This window comes from Paramormyrops kingsleyae, chromosome 10 (assembly GCF_048594095.1).
Source record: "Paramormyrops kingsleyae isolate MSU_618 chromosome 10, PKINGS_0.4, whole genome shotgun sequence".
NCBI classification, from domain to species: domain Eukaryota; kingdom Metazoa; phylum Chordata; class Actinopteri; order Osteoglossiformes; family Mormyridae; genus Paramormyrops; species Paramormyrops kingsleyae.
Window position 1 is genome coordinate 13,808,329 of NC_132806.1, and position 19,662 is coordinate 13,827,990.

Sequence of the window (19,662 nt, forward strand, 5' to 3'; positions counted from 1 at the left end):
AGTGTTGTCTATTCATGGATATTAAATTACCATTAATATGGATAGCTTTTTAATATGTTTTGTCCTTGTATCTGCTAAATACACTCATTATTAAAGCCATAAATTTGTTTGCCTTCTACCTTGGAATTTCCATCAAATAAGTGTTTGGGAAAATGACTAGGCTAGAATCTGTTCTGTGTTGATTAATGGTTTTGGTGTGTGCGGGTGTTCAGTAGAGTGGTCCTTAAAAATCTGAAAATGGCAGTTCTCACTCCCTAATTTTGTTATCTTATATAAGAAATAAGAAAACATTTCAGGAATTTTCCGATGATTTTCCAAACATGTTTAGAGGTTGCTGAAGCAGCTCGAATGGCTAATGCCTAGTTTAGTCATCCACATTCAGTAATACATGTTAACCTCTCGGGTCATTCATTTGATTGTTAGCAAAAATGTGCTAAGCATCTTTTTTTTCAGTTTAGCATCAAGGGTGCTCTCTAGCATATTTTTCTACACTCATTTTCTTGATTGCAATAACTGTATTTTTTTAAGTAATTGTTATTTAAAAAATTCAGGTACCAACCACGCAATAAGAACTTTTTAAGATAATGCCTTTTGTTGTTCATAACTTTTGTCACAAATTTAAGTTTCACATATTTTCAATTTTTTACATGCTGTTTCATTTGGTCAAACTTTATGATTCTTGATGTTTTAATGATTCTTGATTTTTCTTAATTTACCAAATGTTAAGAAATATGGTAAACTGCAAAAAATAAGATGTTTAGCACATTTTTGCTAACAATCAAATGAATGACCCAACAGATTAGTTAGTATTACCAACAGTGGATGACTAAACTAGGCTTTAGCCATTCGAGCTGCTTCAGCCACCTTTAAACATCAATAAAACTGAAAAATGTTGCCAGGAATATTTTTTACAATGCATCACAAGATAAAAGGGGGAGTTCAGGAAAAACTGCCATTTTAAAAGTTAACACATAGCTAAGGACCTCACTAGTGTTGAGCTGGTAAGGACCAGTGTTACTATCATAAACTAAAACAAACCAGAAACTAATTTTTTTTTTTAAAGTATTCGGGAGCTAAAATAGAAATAGAGAAACTACATTTACAAAAAAAAAGTGCCGGGTATTAAACTGCAAAAAGTATCTTTTCACTTTGTTTAACCGCAATATCTCCTTTTTAAAAGACATTGTGGCTGCTGAGCTGTCCCTTTCTTCACTGCAACTTCAGTGCTTATTGCTTCCATGGTACAACAAAACAGTCGCATGTGGCGTGCACCGCTAACCGAATTTAATAAGCATAAGAATACGATGAATCTATACAGATTACAGATTACTAACTTCTGAGCATCAGAATATACCTTTCATTAATATTTTAGGTGTACTACTAATATGCTTATCCAATTGTGGGTCAAGTAACATATAGTGCCAAAAAGCTGGCATCCGTTATCTAATGAAATGGCATACAATTTTTTGTTATCAAAATAAGAAATGAAACAGTCAATTTTTTCTGGAGAAAAATGAATCGTTTAGATTAATCAGCCAATCGTTGAAATAGTTGATAGATTAATCGATAGAAAAATTGTCGTCCAGTGGCAGCCGTATGAATAATGCTTCACTCCCAGCCTCCCCTTGGGGGGGGGGGGCATTAGGGTTATAAATAATTTTTCTTTCACATATATTTCCTCATTCTTGCAGAGCTTCTAAACAGAGATGCTTTGCCTTCTTTCCTTACCCACACAAAAAAAGATCACTCAGTCCTCCAAAGTGTGCTTCAGACCACACTGTGCATTAGATCCAGCTGGCTGAAAACCTTGCTGCTTGTGCAGAGGGGTGAATAAATGACAGGCCTTTTGCAGTATTAATCCTGTGTGCCCTTTCCAACCACAATGCTAGCTTTGTTTCTGGCAGGCTGGGCGATGACATGTTTTCTATAGAGATGAGATGCCTGTTTCCCAAGCACCCTACCAAGTGCCATTTAGCTCTTTTGCGGCTGCTCAGATCAGGAGTGTCTGCAAACTGGCCCTCACCCGCATGCTAAGTGTAAATATCTCCCCCCTCCCCGCCACAGAATTATGCAAGCATGGCATTCAATCTGGCTTTTGTGCAATCTTTCCTAATGGCACACATTCTCTGCATTCCAAATACATGGTTCCCCCAGTTTATGACGATGGTTATGAGACCAGAGCAGGTGACACAGCGCCCACTAGGTGAGGAGGGCAGATGCCATAAGTGTCGTGACATGCTGTGCTGTACACCAAATGACCCCTTGACGTGTACAGTCAAGTTCTCTCTCACGGCAGTGGATTCAGAGAGGACCAGGAGACCAAATAAAACAGACAGGTGCCCATGCCACCACCTGTGGCAGCAGAACATTCCAGGCAAGCCACTGTTTTCAGATCATGCTGGCCTCGTTTGTGTGGCCTAAAGTATACAGTTTCTTGTGCTCTAAAGAACAAATTAATCCTTGCAAGTGGAAAATCATGTTTCAGCTTCAGCCATAAAAACACATTTACAGCAATTTAGAGAACTCCTATCACAGATGCACCCATCACAGATATCCCATGTTAATATTCTATTCTCATTCAGATGCTGCTTTCTGGAGCATATATCTAGCCATTCTACTGAGCATGATCAAACTGATTTCTTCTCTCGTGACTCCCATAGAGCCCACTTAAAATGTCCCTAACTGGGTCTAAAGGTGACATTAGCTCTTAAAAGAACTCTTTGTGAGGTTTCTTAATACCCACTGGGTCACTTTTCACTTCAGGTCTGCCCAAGCCGTGGTTCAGGTTGGGGGGGGGGGGGGGGGGGAAACACTGCATCTCTGAATTCATTTCAGTTAACATGTAACAGGTGTTCTCTCTCCCTAGACTTGAAAAGGTAACAGAACATACTACTTCACCAAAGAATACATTTATACAGAGTACACAGATTTAATAAGAGATAAGACTCTAAGCAAGTCTGCCCTTAAAAGGAATACTGTACTACAAAAATAATCAGCTACTTTTCAATGGTAGTTCACTTCAACACATTTAGAGCTGTTTATTAATAAATGTGAAGTGCTTTGAATACTTTGTGGGTCAAGTAACAAAAGAAACTAGGTATCCAAATTCTATTCAAATGCAAATAGATTTGATAATTTGCAATGATTAATGTGCCATTTTTAGCAATTGAACAATTAAATTATAAAAACTGAATTTAATCTAATTAATTTAATCTAATTTGGACTCACTGTCATTGTACTGCATTGGTGATGAGTGGTATCACTGGATATCAACAGAACGATGTGAAGTGAAAAGGAGTAAAAAAAAAAAAAAAGGGAGATATGGTCGGACGTGAGGCTTAACATGCTCTAAGCAATTTATAGAATGTGTGCCATTCTAGCCACGAAATGTGCCTGCAGTTGCAAACCAGAGAATAAGAAGAGAACAGTGCTGTATAGATGGCTCCCTGCAGCCCCATAGTGGGAACTGAAATGCATGGTAAGAACTTTTAAAAAATTACTTCACCGTTACACACTTCAATTTTTAATAATATAATGTAAGCATCATCAATCAAGTAAGTTGGGACCAAACAAACCACAAAGTACTGAAAAACTACAATTGTGCCTCATGTAAAAATTAATCATACATGGTTAAATTTCAATTACCAGATATTTCTATTACTAGAAATATCTCAAACTTAGTTTAGCTAGCTAAATCCTTAATGAGTCAAGAAATTAACTCATTCTGACATTTAGTAGAGATACCAGAATATATAATTTTTTATTAAATAAAAAAAAAAGATCATAGCTCAGAACAAATCAAGTTTATACAATTAAAATTTTCAAGTAAATTTTGTTAAATTTAAAAGCCAAAAAACCTTATCCGTTTACAAATGACATTTAAATAAGAGAAACCACCTGACTACTTCAGATTTGCCTAAAAAAAAATCTAGGGGGAAGATATACTTCTTAATAGGAAAAGTAACAAATTTCAAGTCTCTCCTCTCATTAGTTTTCTCAAAATAAGTTTAAGGGACGGGATCGAGGTGTTTTAGACCTTTTTCTAACATCATGTAGTGAGGGGCAATTTTAAAACTGCAATATCTAGAAAAATACTTGAGCTGGGTGCTTCAAGTTGTATAGGGTAAATATATAGTACTATGACTATGGACTTTCAGGAGTGTAGTTCAAGTTTAAACATACAATGCCGGGTAATTGAATAATAAAAAAAAAACACTTGTAAAAACTAGTTTTTCAACATATAGGGCTTAAAGGGGCAGTTCACCCCAAAACTGAAAAAGATAAGTTTTATAGGGGCTTTAGTTCTAGCTATTCATATAGGTTGGTCTACTGGGAGTTGCCTAGTTTTGAAGATATCGGCCAAAGAAATGGGAGTTTTCGAAAATAATGGGAGTGAGTGGCATCCTTTCTGTGGTGTTTAAAGTCCAAAAAAATACATGTGAAAAATTTGGCAGTAATGTCTTTTACCACAAATCTTGACCTGGTTACTGAAGATAATTCACATCCACATATTTGGTAAATATGGTACATAGCACCATACCTGGGGAATATTGCATTGAAGTTGAAAATGATTTTTTTTCTTCAAATTTTAACATCTCTGAAACCATCAATCTGATTTGGACTGTTTAAGACAATATAGGCAGTCCCTGGGATAAGAATGCTGGACCTACAGACATCTTGTACTTACGAACCTGTCGCATAAAAAATTTGGGTTAAAGACAATGGTTTGTAATAAACACGCGCACTACTTTGTGACAATCGCGGCTTCAGCAGTTCGTCGGCAGTTCTTACAGTACCACATTTAGTTACTTTATAACTGTATTATTATTATGTACTGCATTATTATTTTTCCAACTTGCCTACAAATTTGACTTAAAGACAGGCTTTGGGAACGGATATCATTTGTAACTTAGGGGATACTTGCATATTGTATATGTGAAGCTGTATATAAAATATTACTCCCCTGCCTTTAAAATTGAGGCCGCAGAGCTGATTTTTTTTTTGGGGGGGGGATACTCAAGCACTCAGCATTCTTTGTGAACCCTAAGCTATACTCCTGAAATTCCAGATTCATAGAACCATATACTTAATTTATAAAATTTGAAGAACCTAGCTCAACAATTGCAGTTTTTAAATAGCCTCTCAATACACAATGCTAAAAAATGGCTTGAACACACCCCTACTGCGATCCCTTAAATTTTTTTTTGAGGAAACTAATGATAGTAGGGAAATTGTGTACTTTTCCTAATAAGGAGTATATTTTCCCCCTGGATTTTCTAAGGCAAATCTGTCGAGGGAGGAAGTTTTTCTTAAATCAGATGAACCAAGATGGAATGACCCTTGTACAAATAGCGTACAAAAAAAAAACATCCTGGAAAAAGCAAAACAGACGCTTGTCTATGGGGGAGCAGATATATGGAAATGAACATGGTGCTGTTCGAAATGGAGCTCTGGCCTGCCAAGGCTGCTGCACTAAGAAAGCCTGTGTGCGAGACCATCACTACGAAGAACAGGCAAGATGGGAAAATCGCCTGAAGGACAGCCAACTCCAGCTGGTAATCTGAACAGGACCTGATCAGCATGTTTAGAAGGACAAGATGCCTTCTCTAAAACATCCCTCCACACTAAGTGAATAGGATCTACCTCCATACTGTGGGTGGGAGGAGGGTTGTGGAGGGTTAACTATTCCAAGAAGCTGTTCTTCCAACAACTGTGCTCTTGGAACTCACTAAAAGTTTGGACTGATTCCAACACCAATGTCATGGCCTAGTCCATCCTTTGAGACTCAGTGGCCTTAGCTCCCCCCCCAAAATTACCCAACCTGCTCAATTTCACCCAGCCTGCTGACTTTAAAAAACAAAAGCAACCATATCTCTCACATACACTCCCATGCAGCGTGTAGCTGGGTGTCTTGAGTCCTTCAGCATTTTCCTTGCCCTGGTTTCCACCATATAAGCTAAACTGCTAACCTAGACATGCCTAGGTTTCTTTTTAATTCACATCACAAATACTGATATCTAAGATTATAATACTAAAATACTAAGTATCATACAGGGCCTCACTTCCATTTGATAAATTAACATGATTTATCTCTCTCTCTGTTATCCAAAGATGCTTCTCAGAAACAAACCAATATATTCATTTACATTTAATAAGCCAAATATATATATAATATATAAGTATTTATGCAAATATTTTCCTGGAAAAGAAAATGGAAAAGTTCCCACAACGCAGCAGAGAGCCTTAACAATACTTTATTCTATTTATGGAAGCATGCCCTTCACAAGTCATGTTGTTTTAAAAAAATACATTTTTTGTGACCTTGTTTTGAATTCAGTCTTCCATGCTAAGCCTGGGAGAGGGACTCAGTTTCTATATTTCCTAACATTGTCGCTGGAAGCATTTCACAGTACACCACAAGGGCAGCAGAATGTCTATATGACATGAGACCTGTATGAAGGATCTACTAATGGCTCAATAAAAAAACCCATCTACAATCAGTGCTGCCTGAGGCTAAAGAACACAAAAATTGTTACATACTGATCACACGTCTGTGTCTGACAAACAAGGTTTACAGAACACTTCCTCAGATGATAAATGTATTTCACACTCTATTTCTTTTTCATTACATTTCTTCCCTATTTTAAATTTTCAGTGACAGAAATGCTCCAAAAATGGTACAACTACAACAAACCCAAAATGCTACCAAAAGGATACTGTGAAACATCTGATATGAGGAAAGAAGGATTATGCATAGACCTAAACAGCATGTGTAAGCAAAAAGCACAGTGACCTTGAGTTTCATATTCTGCCACACAACCAGCAATGCCTGCAAATGACACAATGACACATGCATAGCTAGTCAGAGCAATAAAAGTAATAAATATTACGGTACACCCAAAATACTACTTGAGGTACAGAGGGTTTGGCAGACACATTATTTCAAAGCAAAAATGGGGGTCATCCCTGCTTCTTTAACCAAAGGACATATGAATTATTGCTGAGCAGAGCAACAGACCACCACCACTATGGTATAACTGCAGACTGCCCACAATAATCAAACCACCACTGCAAACCTGTCATGTAATCCTTACTTTCATGTAAAATGTTCCTTGAAACACAAAAACCAGTTATCAAACTTTACTAGCAAAACATTTTTAAAGGCCTTTCTTCATTATTTACAAACTTTATGTAAATATATAATACAGGTCAAAAGTAAATTGAAATCTAAGTGAAGATATATGTACTGGCACAAGGTGGTATATTTACTATAAGAAATATGAAAGAAATTAGATGTTAATGCCAGAGCTCCGCAGTCTATTAATAGCAGAATACTGCTTGGCACAAGGACCTACACCTTTGCCCTAGATGTAAGTACTGTGCAGACTTCTTTTATACAGGCACTACATGTCAAACATATCACTTGTCATCCTGGGCTACAAGGTTTCAGGTGTGTCCTGACATAATAAAGAGCTGTTTACTCTGGCAGCTTGACATGTCCCATCTTATGTGACTTTGGATAAAACAGAAATACAACAGGTGCTTAAAAAGACAATTTATGCACAATTATTCCATTATAAAAATACATACATACATCTACGTATCTCCAGATCCCTTGTTGAGGGTGGCAGTCACAGAGACATTCCAAAAATATTTTTTTAATACCAATTTAGGTTAATACTAAACAGTAACAGTTCATTTATTTACCGTTAATATCCAACCACAAATGAAGCGTTAACTACATAAAATTCAAGTAACGTTAAGGAAGAACACCGGTAATTTTTTCTTAAATATCATTCTATACATATAACTGCATTGAAGAAAGTGGTTAGGACGGCAGGGAGAGGAATCACCTTGGGACTTCTAATTCATGCTGTATATAACCTCGTTGAAATGGGACCGACCCCAAGATTCTGCGCGCGGTGATGAGTTTAAGGTCACGTCTCAAATGCCCAGATTATCAAGCATGGAGACGACCCGGCAGGCTATTAAAACTTCACCACTAATATAACTGACATTGGTATTAACATCAGTACCGTAAAGGTGAATATTCATATTTTATTGTTCACCGCAACTCCAAGAAAACTGGACCGAAGACGGACTGCTGGATGGATGAATAGATGGAAGAAACTGACATCCACAGGTCCCAAGCGGACCCAACCAACCATATATATATTTTTTTTTAATTAACCAACCTAATTTCTGTAGGGGGACATTTCTGCTGGATTCGCTAAGTCATGTATGGGTTTCGGTTTCGTCTCCACAACAATCACTGTCATAAAAAAAAAACCGGAATTGGGGCGACTCGCCCAACACAGGGTTAGCTAGCTTGCTAACTACCAACACGTTAACGCTAACTAACGTCGCCCGTGGCCGATGAAATACAGATAAACCGCTCCTTGCAAACACACAACACATTTAAGCGTGATGAAGAGACAAAACATCGCAGCGCTCCAACTGGCGTTGCCGGGGCGAGGCGACGCACCTACCAGGTCAAACCCAGGAGCCGGTGATGCGAGGGATAAACAGCGTCGTGTTTTTTTTTTCAGCTAAGGTGATGTCGAGCGGCTTGTTATAACAAGACGGCGGCCAAAGGCGACATCACTCCCCGTTTAATGATGGAAACTGCTCGTCGGTCCTTCCTCAGACAAACTGGAAACCCTCCTTCGTTGAGCTAACAGCTAACCCTGGTTCGCCGTGAAGAAAGCGCTCACGCCCACTACGAGGCTCGACTATCTGACTTGTGTCCCGCCTCCTCCCCCTCCTCAGTCTCGCTGAGTCCGCGACCCGGGAAACTTCGCCCGTCGACTGCGCAGCTATAGGGTGCCACCGGCCACTTTGGCCAGCTTCGGCGATTATTAGACAGGTTTTATTGAAATATTTCATTGTAAGTGCCTCACGATAAGGGTTCGTTTATCAAATTTCCGTCGCTTGGATACTGTGTCGTATGGGAACACGATAAAGCCCCCTAAAGCTGGCGTCTCGCGGATTTCCAGAACATTCTCTAAGTGGGAGCTCGAGTAGTCTCAGTGCAGCTCGTGGCTAACGTTAGCGCCTCGCGCATTTCCAGAATATTTGTTATGCGGGATCTTGTACTACGCGAGACGAACACGAAACTGAACAGTAAATTTCACCATTCCCACTACATAATGAACACCATGTATGATTTGAATACATTCAAACTCATGCCTGAAAAAAAACCGCCTCAGCCTGAAATGAACAATATAACATTTTAGTCTTATCTAATTGAATATCTTAATGATTATTCCGTTACATAGTAAATGATACACACCAAACGATTGTTGTAACTGTACATACGTTTTGTAACCCTTTGAATGTGAAAATGTAGCATGGTAGAAACTTTTTATTAATGACCTTCTTATTTCGTCCATATGGGCTCATTTTACAATTTTCCACCATCTCATTTTCTGTTAAAATGCTGCTTTACTGTACATGTAATTGAATATATGCAATAGTGGGGTAGACGTAGCGAAAAAAAATCACTGCTTCCGTACGGACGTTCTACAGTTCAGGAAAACCTTATGAGAAAATCCGATTAATGTAAGTGCACCTGTCGGTTTGATCACTACTAAGCACCGGACCGGACCCTCCAACTCCTCACAGCAGCCCGGATTAATGAAACACCTGCTCCGATAATAAGACAAGTAGCACGCCTGCCTCGGGTTTATTGCCGCTGCGCAATAAACCTATGTACAATATAGCCAGCAAATGCTGTCGGCTCAAACGGTACATCAAACTATCAAAGTCCAGCAAAGCACTTTAAACTCTTTTACCTAAACCACACCATTCTTAAACTGTTTATATTTGCGAGGCCCGACATGACTTTCTGTGTTCAGTTTTCAGGAGTGGCAGCGCTGTTATATGCAATCTGCAAATAAAAGTAAACGTTGCGACAATGAGCGGGATAAAAAACGAGAAATATGATAACCGCTTTTCTGGTGATCATGTTAAGATTATTAGACACGACACGGATATCCTCTTTGGCTGTTGTGGTCTTCAACAAGGCGCATATTCTGAACCATTCCATTTATAACTGTTATGAGGTGTTTAAGACCATAATACATAGATGGATGTCAATTAAACAACAACGCTATAGTAATCTGTACCAGCGGTGCTTCAGGAAAAGTCTCCGGATCCTCACAACACTAAACGGAAACAACCAGGGACCACTCAAAGAAAGACCACGAACGCCACCTACTGTTCATACCTATGCATTACCACACAGTGCGAAGTGCAATAATTTAGCGGTTTTCATCAGACAAGGGGTTAATAATCGTAATGTATCGTTATTCGGGATATTGTGCGAATTACAATTATACTCACTAGATATCACAGATGTGACTATAATCCCAACACATACGTAATATATTATTTAACCTACATTTCCAGAAAGTGATGCAGTATTTGCGTTTTATCTATATACGAAATGGACATATGCAACTGAAAGGACAAGCGGTAATGCAACACTGCCAGTCTCACACTTGAATGGACAGATATCGGCAAAACACATGTTATATAAACACTGTGGCGATTAATTAATGAATCCGCTGGGTGTACGCATCGCAATGAACCGGACTGCGGCAGTTGACGTTTTTAGAGAGATAAAACACCGGACCTGCCTAATACTCCACCCTAAAGCCCTAAACCACAAAAATTTGGCAACGCTGATGTTCGGCGCTTTACGCATGCGCACACTTACCTGCCCTTCCAAAAGCAGCTAGATTGAGACAAGATGTCGGATACAACGACGATCTTGCGTTATAATATTTGTGGTGAGACGAACTAGTTTATTTTCTTTATCAAAGCTAGTGTTGTTCGCTTCTCACGGTATCTGGTGGAGTGCACTTCCGAGTACGGGCAGCACGATACGGTGTCAATCCTGAAAAGACTAGGCCCGCAGCTCCGCCCCCAGGCCGATAACGGACTGCTGACAACACGGCACCCTCCAGCCTGAGCTTGCTGATTGGTCCCTATGTCGCCAACTCCACTGATCGGACCGCTCATTGGACGAGTTCGCGTAACAGGGCGGAGGCGTCGCTAACCGTTGAGCAGCACGCATATGTCATTTGGAGTACAGAGCGAACCATCGGCTTGCGGTAACATGGCGGTGGTTTGGCAAATTGCAGGAGGCTGACAGTCAAATGATAAAAAAAATCATTTATGGACATTCAAGAATATTACGCATGTGTTGCTTGGTGGGAGTTGAAAGTTTTAATATGCAATTTACGACAATGAAAGAGTCTTTAAATGCAGGTCAGCATAAATATGATGAGGAATAGGCCTAGCAATTGTAGATTAATTTCTCTCCATTCATTCATCCATCTTCAAACTGCTTATCCAGTGCAGAGTCTTAGTCAGACTGGAGCTATCCCAGTAAGCACAGGGAATGAGGCACTCTGGAGAGGACACCAGATGCATAATTACACACCATCCATCTATCCCACCTCCATCTACAGCCTATTCTGGTTAAGGTAGGGGGTAGGTGGCAGCATGGGGTACACCATGGATACAATGGCAGTCTCACATTCATATTCGTTTTGAGACACCAATTAGCCAAACTGCATGTATTTTAGTTGCATGATAACACAGGGAGAATATGCAAACCATCCACACAGATGTGTGAGGTAACAGTGCTGCCCACTTACAAATCACAAAATGATTAACAGCATTGTGAGAGTAAAATCCAAAGCCTTATCATTTCAAACTTATTTTATTGCTTGGTAATTACACACTCTCCTTGGAATGCCTTAAAAACATGTTGGATGATAAATTCCAACGAAAAAGTCTGACATGAATGTTATTGAACATTTAAATAGCAAAATGATAACTGCAATACACTAAGATATATTAAATGAATTTTATCTGTACCATTTGATATTTATTTACAATATGCTCATTTATACATTTGTATATATAAGATATAAAACAAGTGAAATGCACAGGTTTAGCAAAGAAAAGTATTAGATTTACAAACCTTCAGTTTGGTGGAAAATGCTAGTGGCAGCAAACCAAAGACAGGTGGCAGTAAACACTTAAAAATATCCTCCCTAAGAAGTAAGGGTCTTTGCATGGATGGACACATCTCCACTTGAAACAGATGGAGTAAATCTGAGGATGAACTGACCAATCCCATTGTAAAACCTCACCAATCCCTAACACCCAGGTGACATTAAAGACACTGTTCAGTATCTCTGGGGAATGCTGATTACAGCATGACCGCAATCTTCATTTAGGTCCACATTCAGGGTTCTCGTTAAATGCTGTCCCTGATATGAAATGCAGGACTTTGCCTTGTACTCACAAACCTGACAATGCATTTCACATAAAATACTAAATAAACTGGGAACCCTTACACCAGGAAAATCATAGTTAAAATTCAGGTAGCCCCCCCCCCCCTTTGATTGATATAGATCATATAATGTAGAATGAGTCATAGTCATAATAATTGTGTACTTTTAAAAAAAATATGTTTTCATCTATATTTTGAGCTTAGTAAAAAGATGGTGAAAGCCTTCATTTTTCCTCTTTTGATGCCCCCCCCCATTTTACTATTTTGCACCCCACCCCACCCAAGAAAAAAAACGATCTGGTGCCACCACTGGCTCCAGGCTACAACCTTTCCAGCTGAATGCTGAGAGTCATACATGACACTGCCCAGAGCCTTAAAGATACTGGTCACTTAGATGTCATTCTTAAATAAACCCAGTTACAGTAACGATTCATACAATGAAATACTTATACAACAGTCGTTATGTTGAAATATATGTATATAAAAAAAATTGAAAGTAGGAATTATGGGAGGGTATGGGAAAAAACTGATTTTAACATAAAGAATTAAAAGGTTTTAATAAAACCCCCTTCTTCCATTTCACTCCTGTACCATATTTCTGATACTTCTGGAAAGCACACAATTACAGGAGTGTCATGTCCAGGTGATACTACTGCAATCATGTGCTTGCAAAGAGTTACACAGTCCCATAGACATACATCATTCCAGGACTACCATTCTCTACCCAAACACTATGGACCAGATATATCAAGGACTTGTCCCACAGCAATATAGGTTAATTCTGATATAGATATATAGTCAAATATATACATATAGGCCATTTGCTACAAACTGATATTTTAAGTCAGTTCTACTAGGATACTTGATTTTAAAATGGCACCAGCAAAACAAAAAAATATATATCTGCCGTCCTTGATAAATCCCACCCTGCACATCTGTGCCCGCCATAGCTGTTTGTTTTGGGATATGTCTTGTGCTTTATAAAAACATTCTGTTCTTCCTTTCATTTTCTACCCTTGCATATCCAGGACAGTCTCAAGCTTCATATACCCTGAAAAAGAAGACATGGATAGTGAACACAAAGACAAAATCCTGACGTCATGCAGATTGAACAGGTCCTGCAGTACATGCAGTGGGCAGTAGGTGGCACAAAGCACATTAAAGTGTTAACTGTAAAGAAGCCCAGCACACCTGTGTTTGTCCTTCCAGATCCTGAACCACTTCACCAGGTTCTTGGTGCTCTGCAGTTTGGGGTGCAGGCAGTATTCCTGACCTTTGAACCGTGATACGTTCTCCATGGTCACACTGCAGAGAAGGAACATTAACAAAAAGGAACATTTCACTAATTGACCACACAGAACAGAAATATAAAAGACCCAAACCAAACAACCGTTACATTGTTTACTTCAAAAAAAGATGCCGGATATTAAAGGGTGCTATGCAGTGAAAGCCACTTTCTACGCACCCTCAGCAAAAAAAAAAAAAAACAAAAAAAAACAGCACAGGTCACAGGTTCCTTTCAGCTCACACCGATAATCAGAGGGCAGTGCCCGTCAGCAGCTGTGCTCACATACCAGCACCATGTGTATCTTTGCATTATTTTACCTTCCTGTTCAGGTCCAGGCACTGTGTTTAGGCAGGGAAAGGCTCCCTGAATGGTAACGTAAATGACACACACCACACACAGGGAATGGGCTGTGTTCCCGTAGCCCATTGGGAGTTCTCTTTTTTTGCAATATGCCTGTGGCTGTGTTTTCAAGTGGCCAACCTTTAGTCAATCAACCCTTAAGTCCCAAAAGCACTAAACTGATAATAGCCAGCACAGGGCCCAAACAAAGGGTGTGTTACAGAAACACCAGAATGCCTTCATTTTACCAACCAAGCAATGCAAACGCGAGAAGACGGTATTTTTTATTAATATCATGTTCTGTTAGTGTTTCCTGTGACTCACAGCCATCGCGTTGTCCGTAGGGAAACATTTGCTGCAATACCACGGGTGACCACCAGATGGACCCAGACAACGTTATTGGTGACATCTGGTGAACGCAACTCATTCACTAAACTTCTTATGTGACCATTTTAAACATGCGAGTGCTTGCTTTTAATCTTACAATGCAACACGTTTAAATATCCGAAACATATTTAGGGTGTTCAAGGTGCCTCCCTACACGCAGCTTCTCTGTTTACGGTGACGAGAGCTAAATGAGAAGGACCATTTGCAGTTGTTTAAGCACATGCTTAACAAGAGAGGCCTCTCCACACAACAGTAACCCTTTTGTCCAATGATCTGAGCGGACAAGGGGGCTCCTTTGGAAAAAGAGATGAAAAAAGCACAAAAACCGCAATGACAGTCGAAAGAGAGTAACCGACTCTAGGAAGGTGAGAATAGAGCTCCGCAACATTTTATTAATCATATCCGGAACCAGAGGATAAGATTGGGATGAGAGGAAACCCAGAATTAAGGCAAGCCCACCATGGCACTGTCCACAGAACCAACAGCTTTTTTTTTTATAGAAATGAGGACTTCCCGATCCCTAAAGGAAAAGGTGACGTTTTAAACTGAAGGCTACAATATGAGGTGTTGGCCCTCGTTACTGGAGCGGCGACCTCTGACAACACAGCGGGCACATGCATGATCTGCCGACGGGGAATTGGCGCATCGTCAGTCGTGCTTCACGCGGATCCGCAAGCGCAGCGCAGCACCTTCCCCAGCAGGGAGCCGCACCGGCGCTCCTACACGCAGCTGGCATCGCGGCCCTGTGGGAGACGCTCAGCTTTCGAGTGCACATGTGCTGCTCCAGAAAAGGCCTGGCGAGTGCGCTTCAGCCGCCCGGCTGGGGACGCTGCACAGCAGGGCGCGCTTGAAGAGAGCAGTTTATAAATATCTACGGTCAAAATGGGGGCGTCGGGACGCAAACCCCACACAAACAAAACCAGTCCGAGCAGAAAATTAGACCCTGATTAATGATTACACAGGCACCAATGTAAGATGAATGTAATTAATGAAATGTGTTAACACGTTTGCCATAAGGATAAACTAATTAATTGAGCTGAATATTAATATACCTGTGTAACTTGATATAGTAGCCTATTAAATTACATAATTGAATGAACTGATCAAAGCCATGAACTTTAACATGTTGACATAATATAAGTTAACCCGTTGAAAACTACCGAAGATAAGTAATAGCTCACAAAATCATCTTCTCTTGGCAGAAGGGGTGTTTAGGTTTGATCTCCAACTTCTGTACGTCCTTGTAGCGGATCTTCGGTCCTTTTCGGGTACAGCGGCACTTGTAGGCTGCGAAGCGGAGGATCAGGGTATCAAAGTCACGGCGGGAGCAGTTGGGAGATGGGTACCAGGGCCCCGGCATCAGCCCCGTTCCCATCCCGCCCAGTGCGCTTCTTACTCATCTGCCGTTCACATTCCGGCTCATTTGCACGTAAAATAAAATTTGCGTTTAACATTCACCTTTTCACATTCTGCTGTTACCGGTTAAACTCGATAGAGGTTGACACAAGGCCTGTCTTGCCGGATGGATTATATTTCTCGATTTAACAAGGCAACCTTTTAATCCCACGTGAAATGTACCAGCTGTCTCTGCACCATCAGGAAAAACTCCGGACAAACAGTACCGGGGATCCACAGAGTCACCACTATGAATACTGAAACCGAAGCCAATGTTTCCCCTTTCAAAGGCTTTAAAACTAAGCCATTATGCTAATTTAAAATATGTGTTTAAATCCTGTTTATTCCTCGGTTTCACAGGTGACCTGGCGTTCATGTTCTGGGGAAGTGTATATGGATGAAATACATTACTTCTGACGCACCAAACGATCAGCCTAGAGTTGAGTAAATAAAAATATATCTGGGTTACTTAATAAAGTAGAATTAGAGCGTACGAAATGTGTAACAAGTTTAGCGCTTTTCCGTTCTCCACTTAATTATATTTAAGGCAAAAATCTATTTTCTAAAAAATAAAACTAATGTTCTTACTAAGGGGTCGGGACTGCATTGTTTGTTACCAGCGAGAAATGTCAATTTAATCAGTAAACTACAAACCCTGAACGATAGACATTTAAACAACGAAGGTTTAAACGATCAAAGCTGTCAGTCAGTAATTCCGTATTCAGAAAGTTCCTCGAAAGCCCAATTAATATTAACCCCAATTAATTTATAGAATTGCGACGCGATTTAATGAGGCAACCAAATTTTATAAAAATATCCCGATGCATTAAAACTCGCTGTAATATAAAACCTGTTATATTTTCATATCTGCGAAATCCGATCAGTGCAGCGCTCGCAACACTTTCTGCTCCATGGTTGAGTCATTCTTGCAGGGTCTCCAGATTTATACATACACAGCTTAAAGTGTCCGAAAGTCCGCATACAGATCCGCGTCTCCGTCCTGATCATGAAACCCAGTATAAGGAAATGTAGGACACAATACAGAGAAATACATGGTTTTCTGGCAGGTCCGAATGCCGCAGACTACATAAATTAAGATTCCACATTAAAACGCCGCAAAGCCCCGTAAGTTTTGGAAGCAAACACCTGGCGTTTCCAAACTGTGCTACCGGCTCTGAGCCGAGCAGCGGGCGAAGGTGAAACAATGTTTCTAGCAATTACGATCCGTTTGGACGAGTTATACAGGATTTGCGTGATTTGGCGGATGGTTTTATAAACGATATCTGGCGCATAGTCTCTTCCGAAATAGACGGGTAAGTGATCATGGCAAATACAACCGTATCTTCGAACTGGTTCACTGCTGAGTATGCGAACGGAGTTAAAAAAAAAACAGCTACTGTGTTAAACAGAGACGTGAAGGTAATTTAGAAATGCGGTCTCTTCGGCAAATAAAGGATATCAGCCGTATGCGCTGTGAATGCACAGCTCTGGCTCCTATTCGAAAGGCTGTCACTAGGCAAAAAAGTTGCTTGCCTAAATCACTCTAACGCATTATAATGGACAAAAACACCTCCAAATTCGATAAAGACGGAATGAAATCATAAAGGCTCACCTTCGACGTTCAGGGAATATATAGCAATAACCAGGAGAAGTAACGCAGCCGTGCAGCGATTCATCGCGTCTCGGATGAGGACGTCCACAGATATGTCCCGTTGTTCAGTATGCGGTATGTATAGATGTGAGTTGCTGTTCGCGATGGGCTCTAACTGCGGTATGTAGCCGGTACCTCCCTCCCTGAGCGCCTCTCCGCGCGTCGTAGCGCTCCTGCTCTCTGCCCATTGAGCGCAGTCAGCGGCGCTTTTAAAAACGCTTCACCCCGTCTCATTAATATGCAGGACAAGCCGGCGAATCAGTCACATCTGAAAGACAAGTGCAGCACGGAAAGAAGAGCGGAAACAATGGCAAGGCGCACAAAGACGACAAATGAAGAGTCTGGCCCCGTGAAAACCAAGATAATTGTGTTTGATTGGGCTTTTTGTTTGTTCAAGGGCAGAGCAAGTAATTGGCGTTTTCACTTAGAAAGGGATGTTCGGTCTATACGCGTCAAAATGTATCTGGAAGACAACTTCAAACCATGTACCCATGCCCTAATAGAAATTTTAGCCGAAACCCCTAGGCATTTCTACTTGATCTCAATTGGTACATTGAAGGTGTGTTCGTTTACTTAAGATATTGTTTCCTACACAGACTAATAGGCCAGTTGTCCAAAATTTGCAACGTGTTCAAAACTTGTACTGGAATTTGCACAAAGGTGACCTTTCCAAGATGACCCTACCCATAAAGCACAGTTTTTAATGAACAACAGTCTGATTCTATAATAAAGGTAGGAAAGTCTAGACATCCTTCTGTTGTCTCTCCCTTGTATAACCAGGCCAGAACGTACCTAGAAGGGTCATGATTCCATTACCATTTTCTGTGTGAATACCTGTGACAAACCATGACGGCTTTGTTCCATAGGAGGAACTTCAGGGCTGGAGACTTAAGTTCTGTCATCTCTGTGGCCACTTCCACACTGTGTTGTTACACTGGAGAGGAGCGCATTTCACAAGGATGCCTTGCATGCTGCTGGTTGTTAATTTTCCACGCTGGTTTGGTGGTTGTCAGTCAGTGACGCAAAATCAAAACAATAACAACATCCAATGATTTATCTCTGCTTTGGCAGAGGATCTGCAGGTGGGACTTGAAGTCATCAGTCTGAAGTGTGTGAATGAAAGAGTGTTTTGTGTTTTTAGTCTGCAGACCAACATTAAAGGGGAAGGGGCCACGGGGAAGGGGCAGGAGGGGACTATAGTCCTCTTAACCTAGGGGCTCCCAGCGTTTGGGTGTTCGCGGACCATTTATATCGTACGATAATTTCACAAATCGATAAAAAAGCTAAGGTGAGGTATGGGGTAGTTAACCAGGTTTAACCATCAGTTTAACCATTTACATCGTCTTCTGATGCAAATAGAATGTGTGAAAGAGAGGGGTTGTAAAAAATAGGAAGTAAATAGTTTATTTTTGGAAATTAACCAAATTCACAGAAAACAGCCAGAGTTCAGTGGCTCGGTGGGATCCTTGGGAAGCCCTACTTTAGCCAGGAGTCTGAGCTGGTGTTCCGGCCTTCCTTTGCATTAATGCTTGTAGTGTCTTTAAGGTGGAGTGTTGGGCAGCACTGTTGCCTCACGCCTCCAGGGTTGTGGGTTCGAATACCACCTCCATCGGCGTGTATGGAGCTTGCATGTTGTGCGAGTTTCTTATAGTTTCCCTCCCTGTGGAGCTTGATGGGGCACCTATATTTTCTGTAGGTTGTGTGCTTTGTTGCCTGGGAAAGGATCCACCTCAGGTGACTCAAATCAGGTTAGCCAGTTGGATGTCCTGTCGCCCAGGGGGGTGGGTAACCAGTCGACTCTGAACCCCTAGAGGATTTTTTTCTCCCTACTAGAAAGTTTTTGGTTCCTCTCCTCCGTTGTCATCTGGTATTCCTTCTTTCTTTCTTTGTCTTCACTGTTTTTGAATTATTCTGTATAAATGATGTAAGAATGTATTACAACACATTCATATAAAGCGGCTGGGGGGCGACTCCTGTGAAAGGCGTTTTATAAAGTAAGTTGAATTGAATTAAATGGACGGCAAGCTGGGAGTTTCGATGAGCATTGCAGTACCGTATGACGACTGTCCTACTCTGGGTTCCTGATTGTAATGGAAAAAAATATATATCCAGCCTGGCCTGGTTTGGCCTGATTCTGTCTTGGGTGGGGAGACTGCAGTGCTGTTTAGTCTGAGTGCACCCTCACTATCGGACGAGCACTGTATTACCCTCAGGTGGCCTGTAGAAACCACAGGACTTGATATCCAGTGTGTCATGCATTTCCCACTGAAACCTATTTAACTAGTCTCAACT

At 40.7% G+C, this 19,662-nt stretch overlaps 2 protein-coding genes across 6 annotated transcripts in view; both read right to left on the reverse strand.

Annotated features, from left to right (window-relative positions):
• fam13b (family with sequence similarity 13 member B) overlaps nucleotides 1-10,916 on the reverse strand; it is a 42,103-nt gene extending 31,187 nt beyond the window's left edge. For 4 of the 5 annotated variants that reach the window (XM_023794968.2, XM_023794966.2, XM_023794967.2 and 1 more), the window contains exon 1: nucleotides 10,721-10,916. The gene's annotated coding sequence lies outside the window, so the exon portion shown is untranslated. Of the gene's footprint in view, nucleotides 1-8,489; nucleotides 8,807-10,720 lie in introns of those variants that run through there. The other variant, XM_023794965.2, reaches the window with a different exon arrangement.
• A 796-nt stretch (nucleotides 10,917-11,712) lies between these two features.
• cxcl14 (chemokine (C-X-C motif) ligand 14) lies at nucleotides 11,713-17,571 on the reverse strand. Its single transcript, XM_023794822.2, has 4 exons — nucleotides 17,332-17,571; nucleotides 15,506-15,611; nucleotides 13,502-13,615; nucleotides 11,713-13,361 (listed from the first exon to the last, which is right to left on the reverse strand). Exons 1-4 carry the CDS (start codon nucleotides 17,393-17,395, stop codon nucleotides 13,346-13,348), a joined length of 300 nt encoding a protein of 99 aa, XP_023650590.1. The 5' UTR covers nucleotides 17,396-17,571; the 3' UTR covers nucleotides 11,713-13,345.
• Between the last annotated feature and the right edge of the window lie 2,091 nt (nucleotides 17,572-19,662).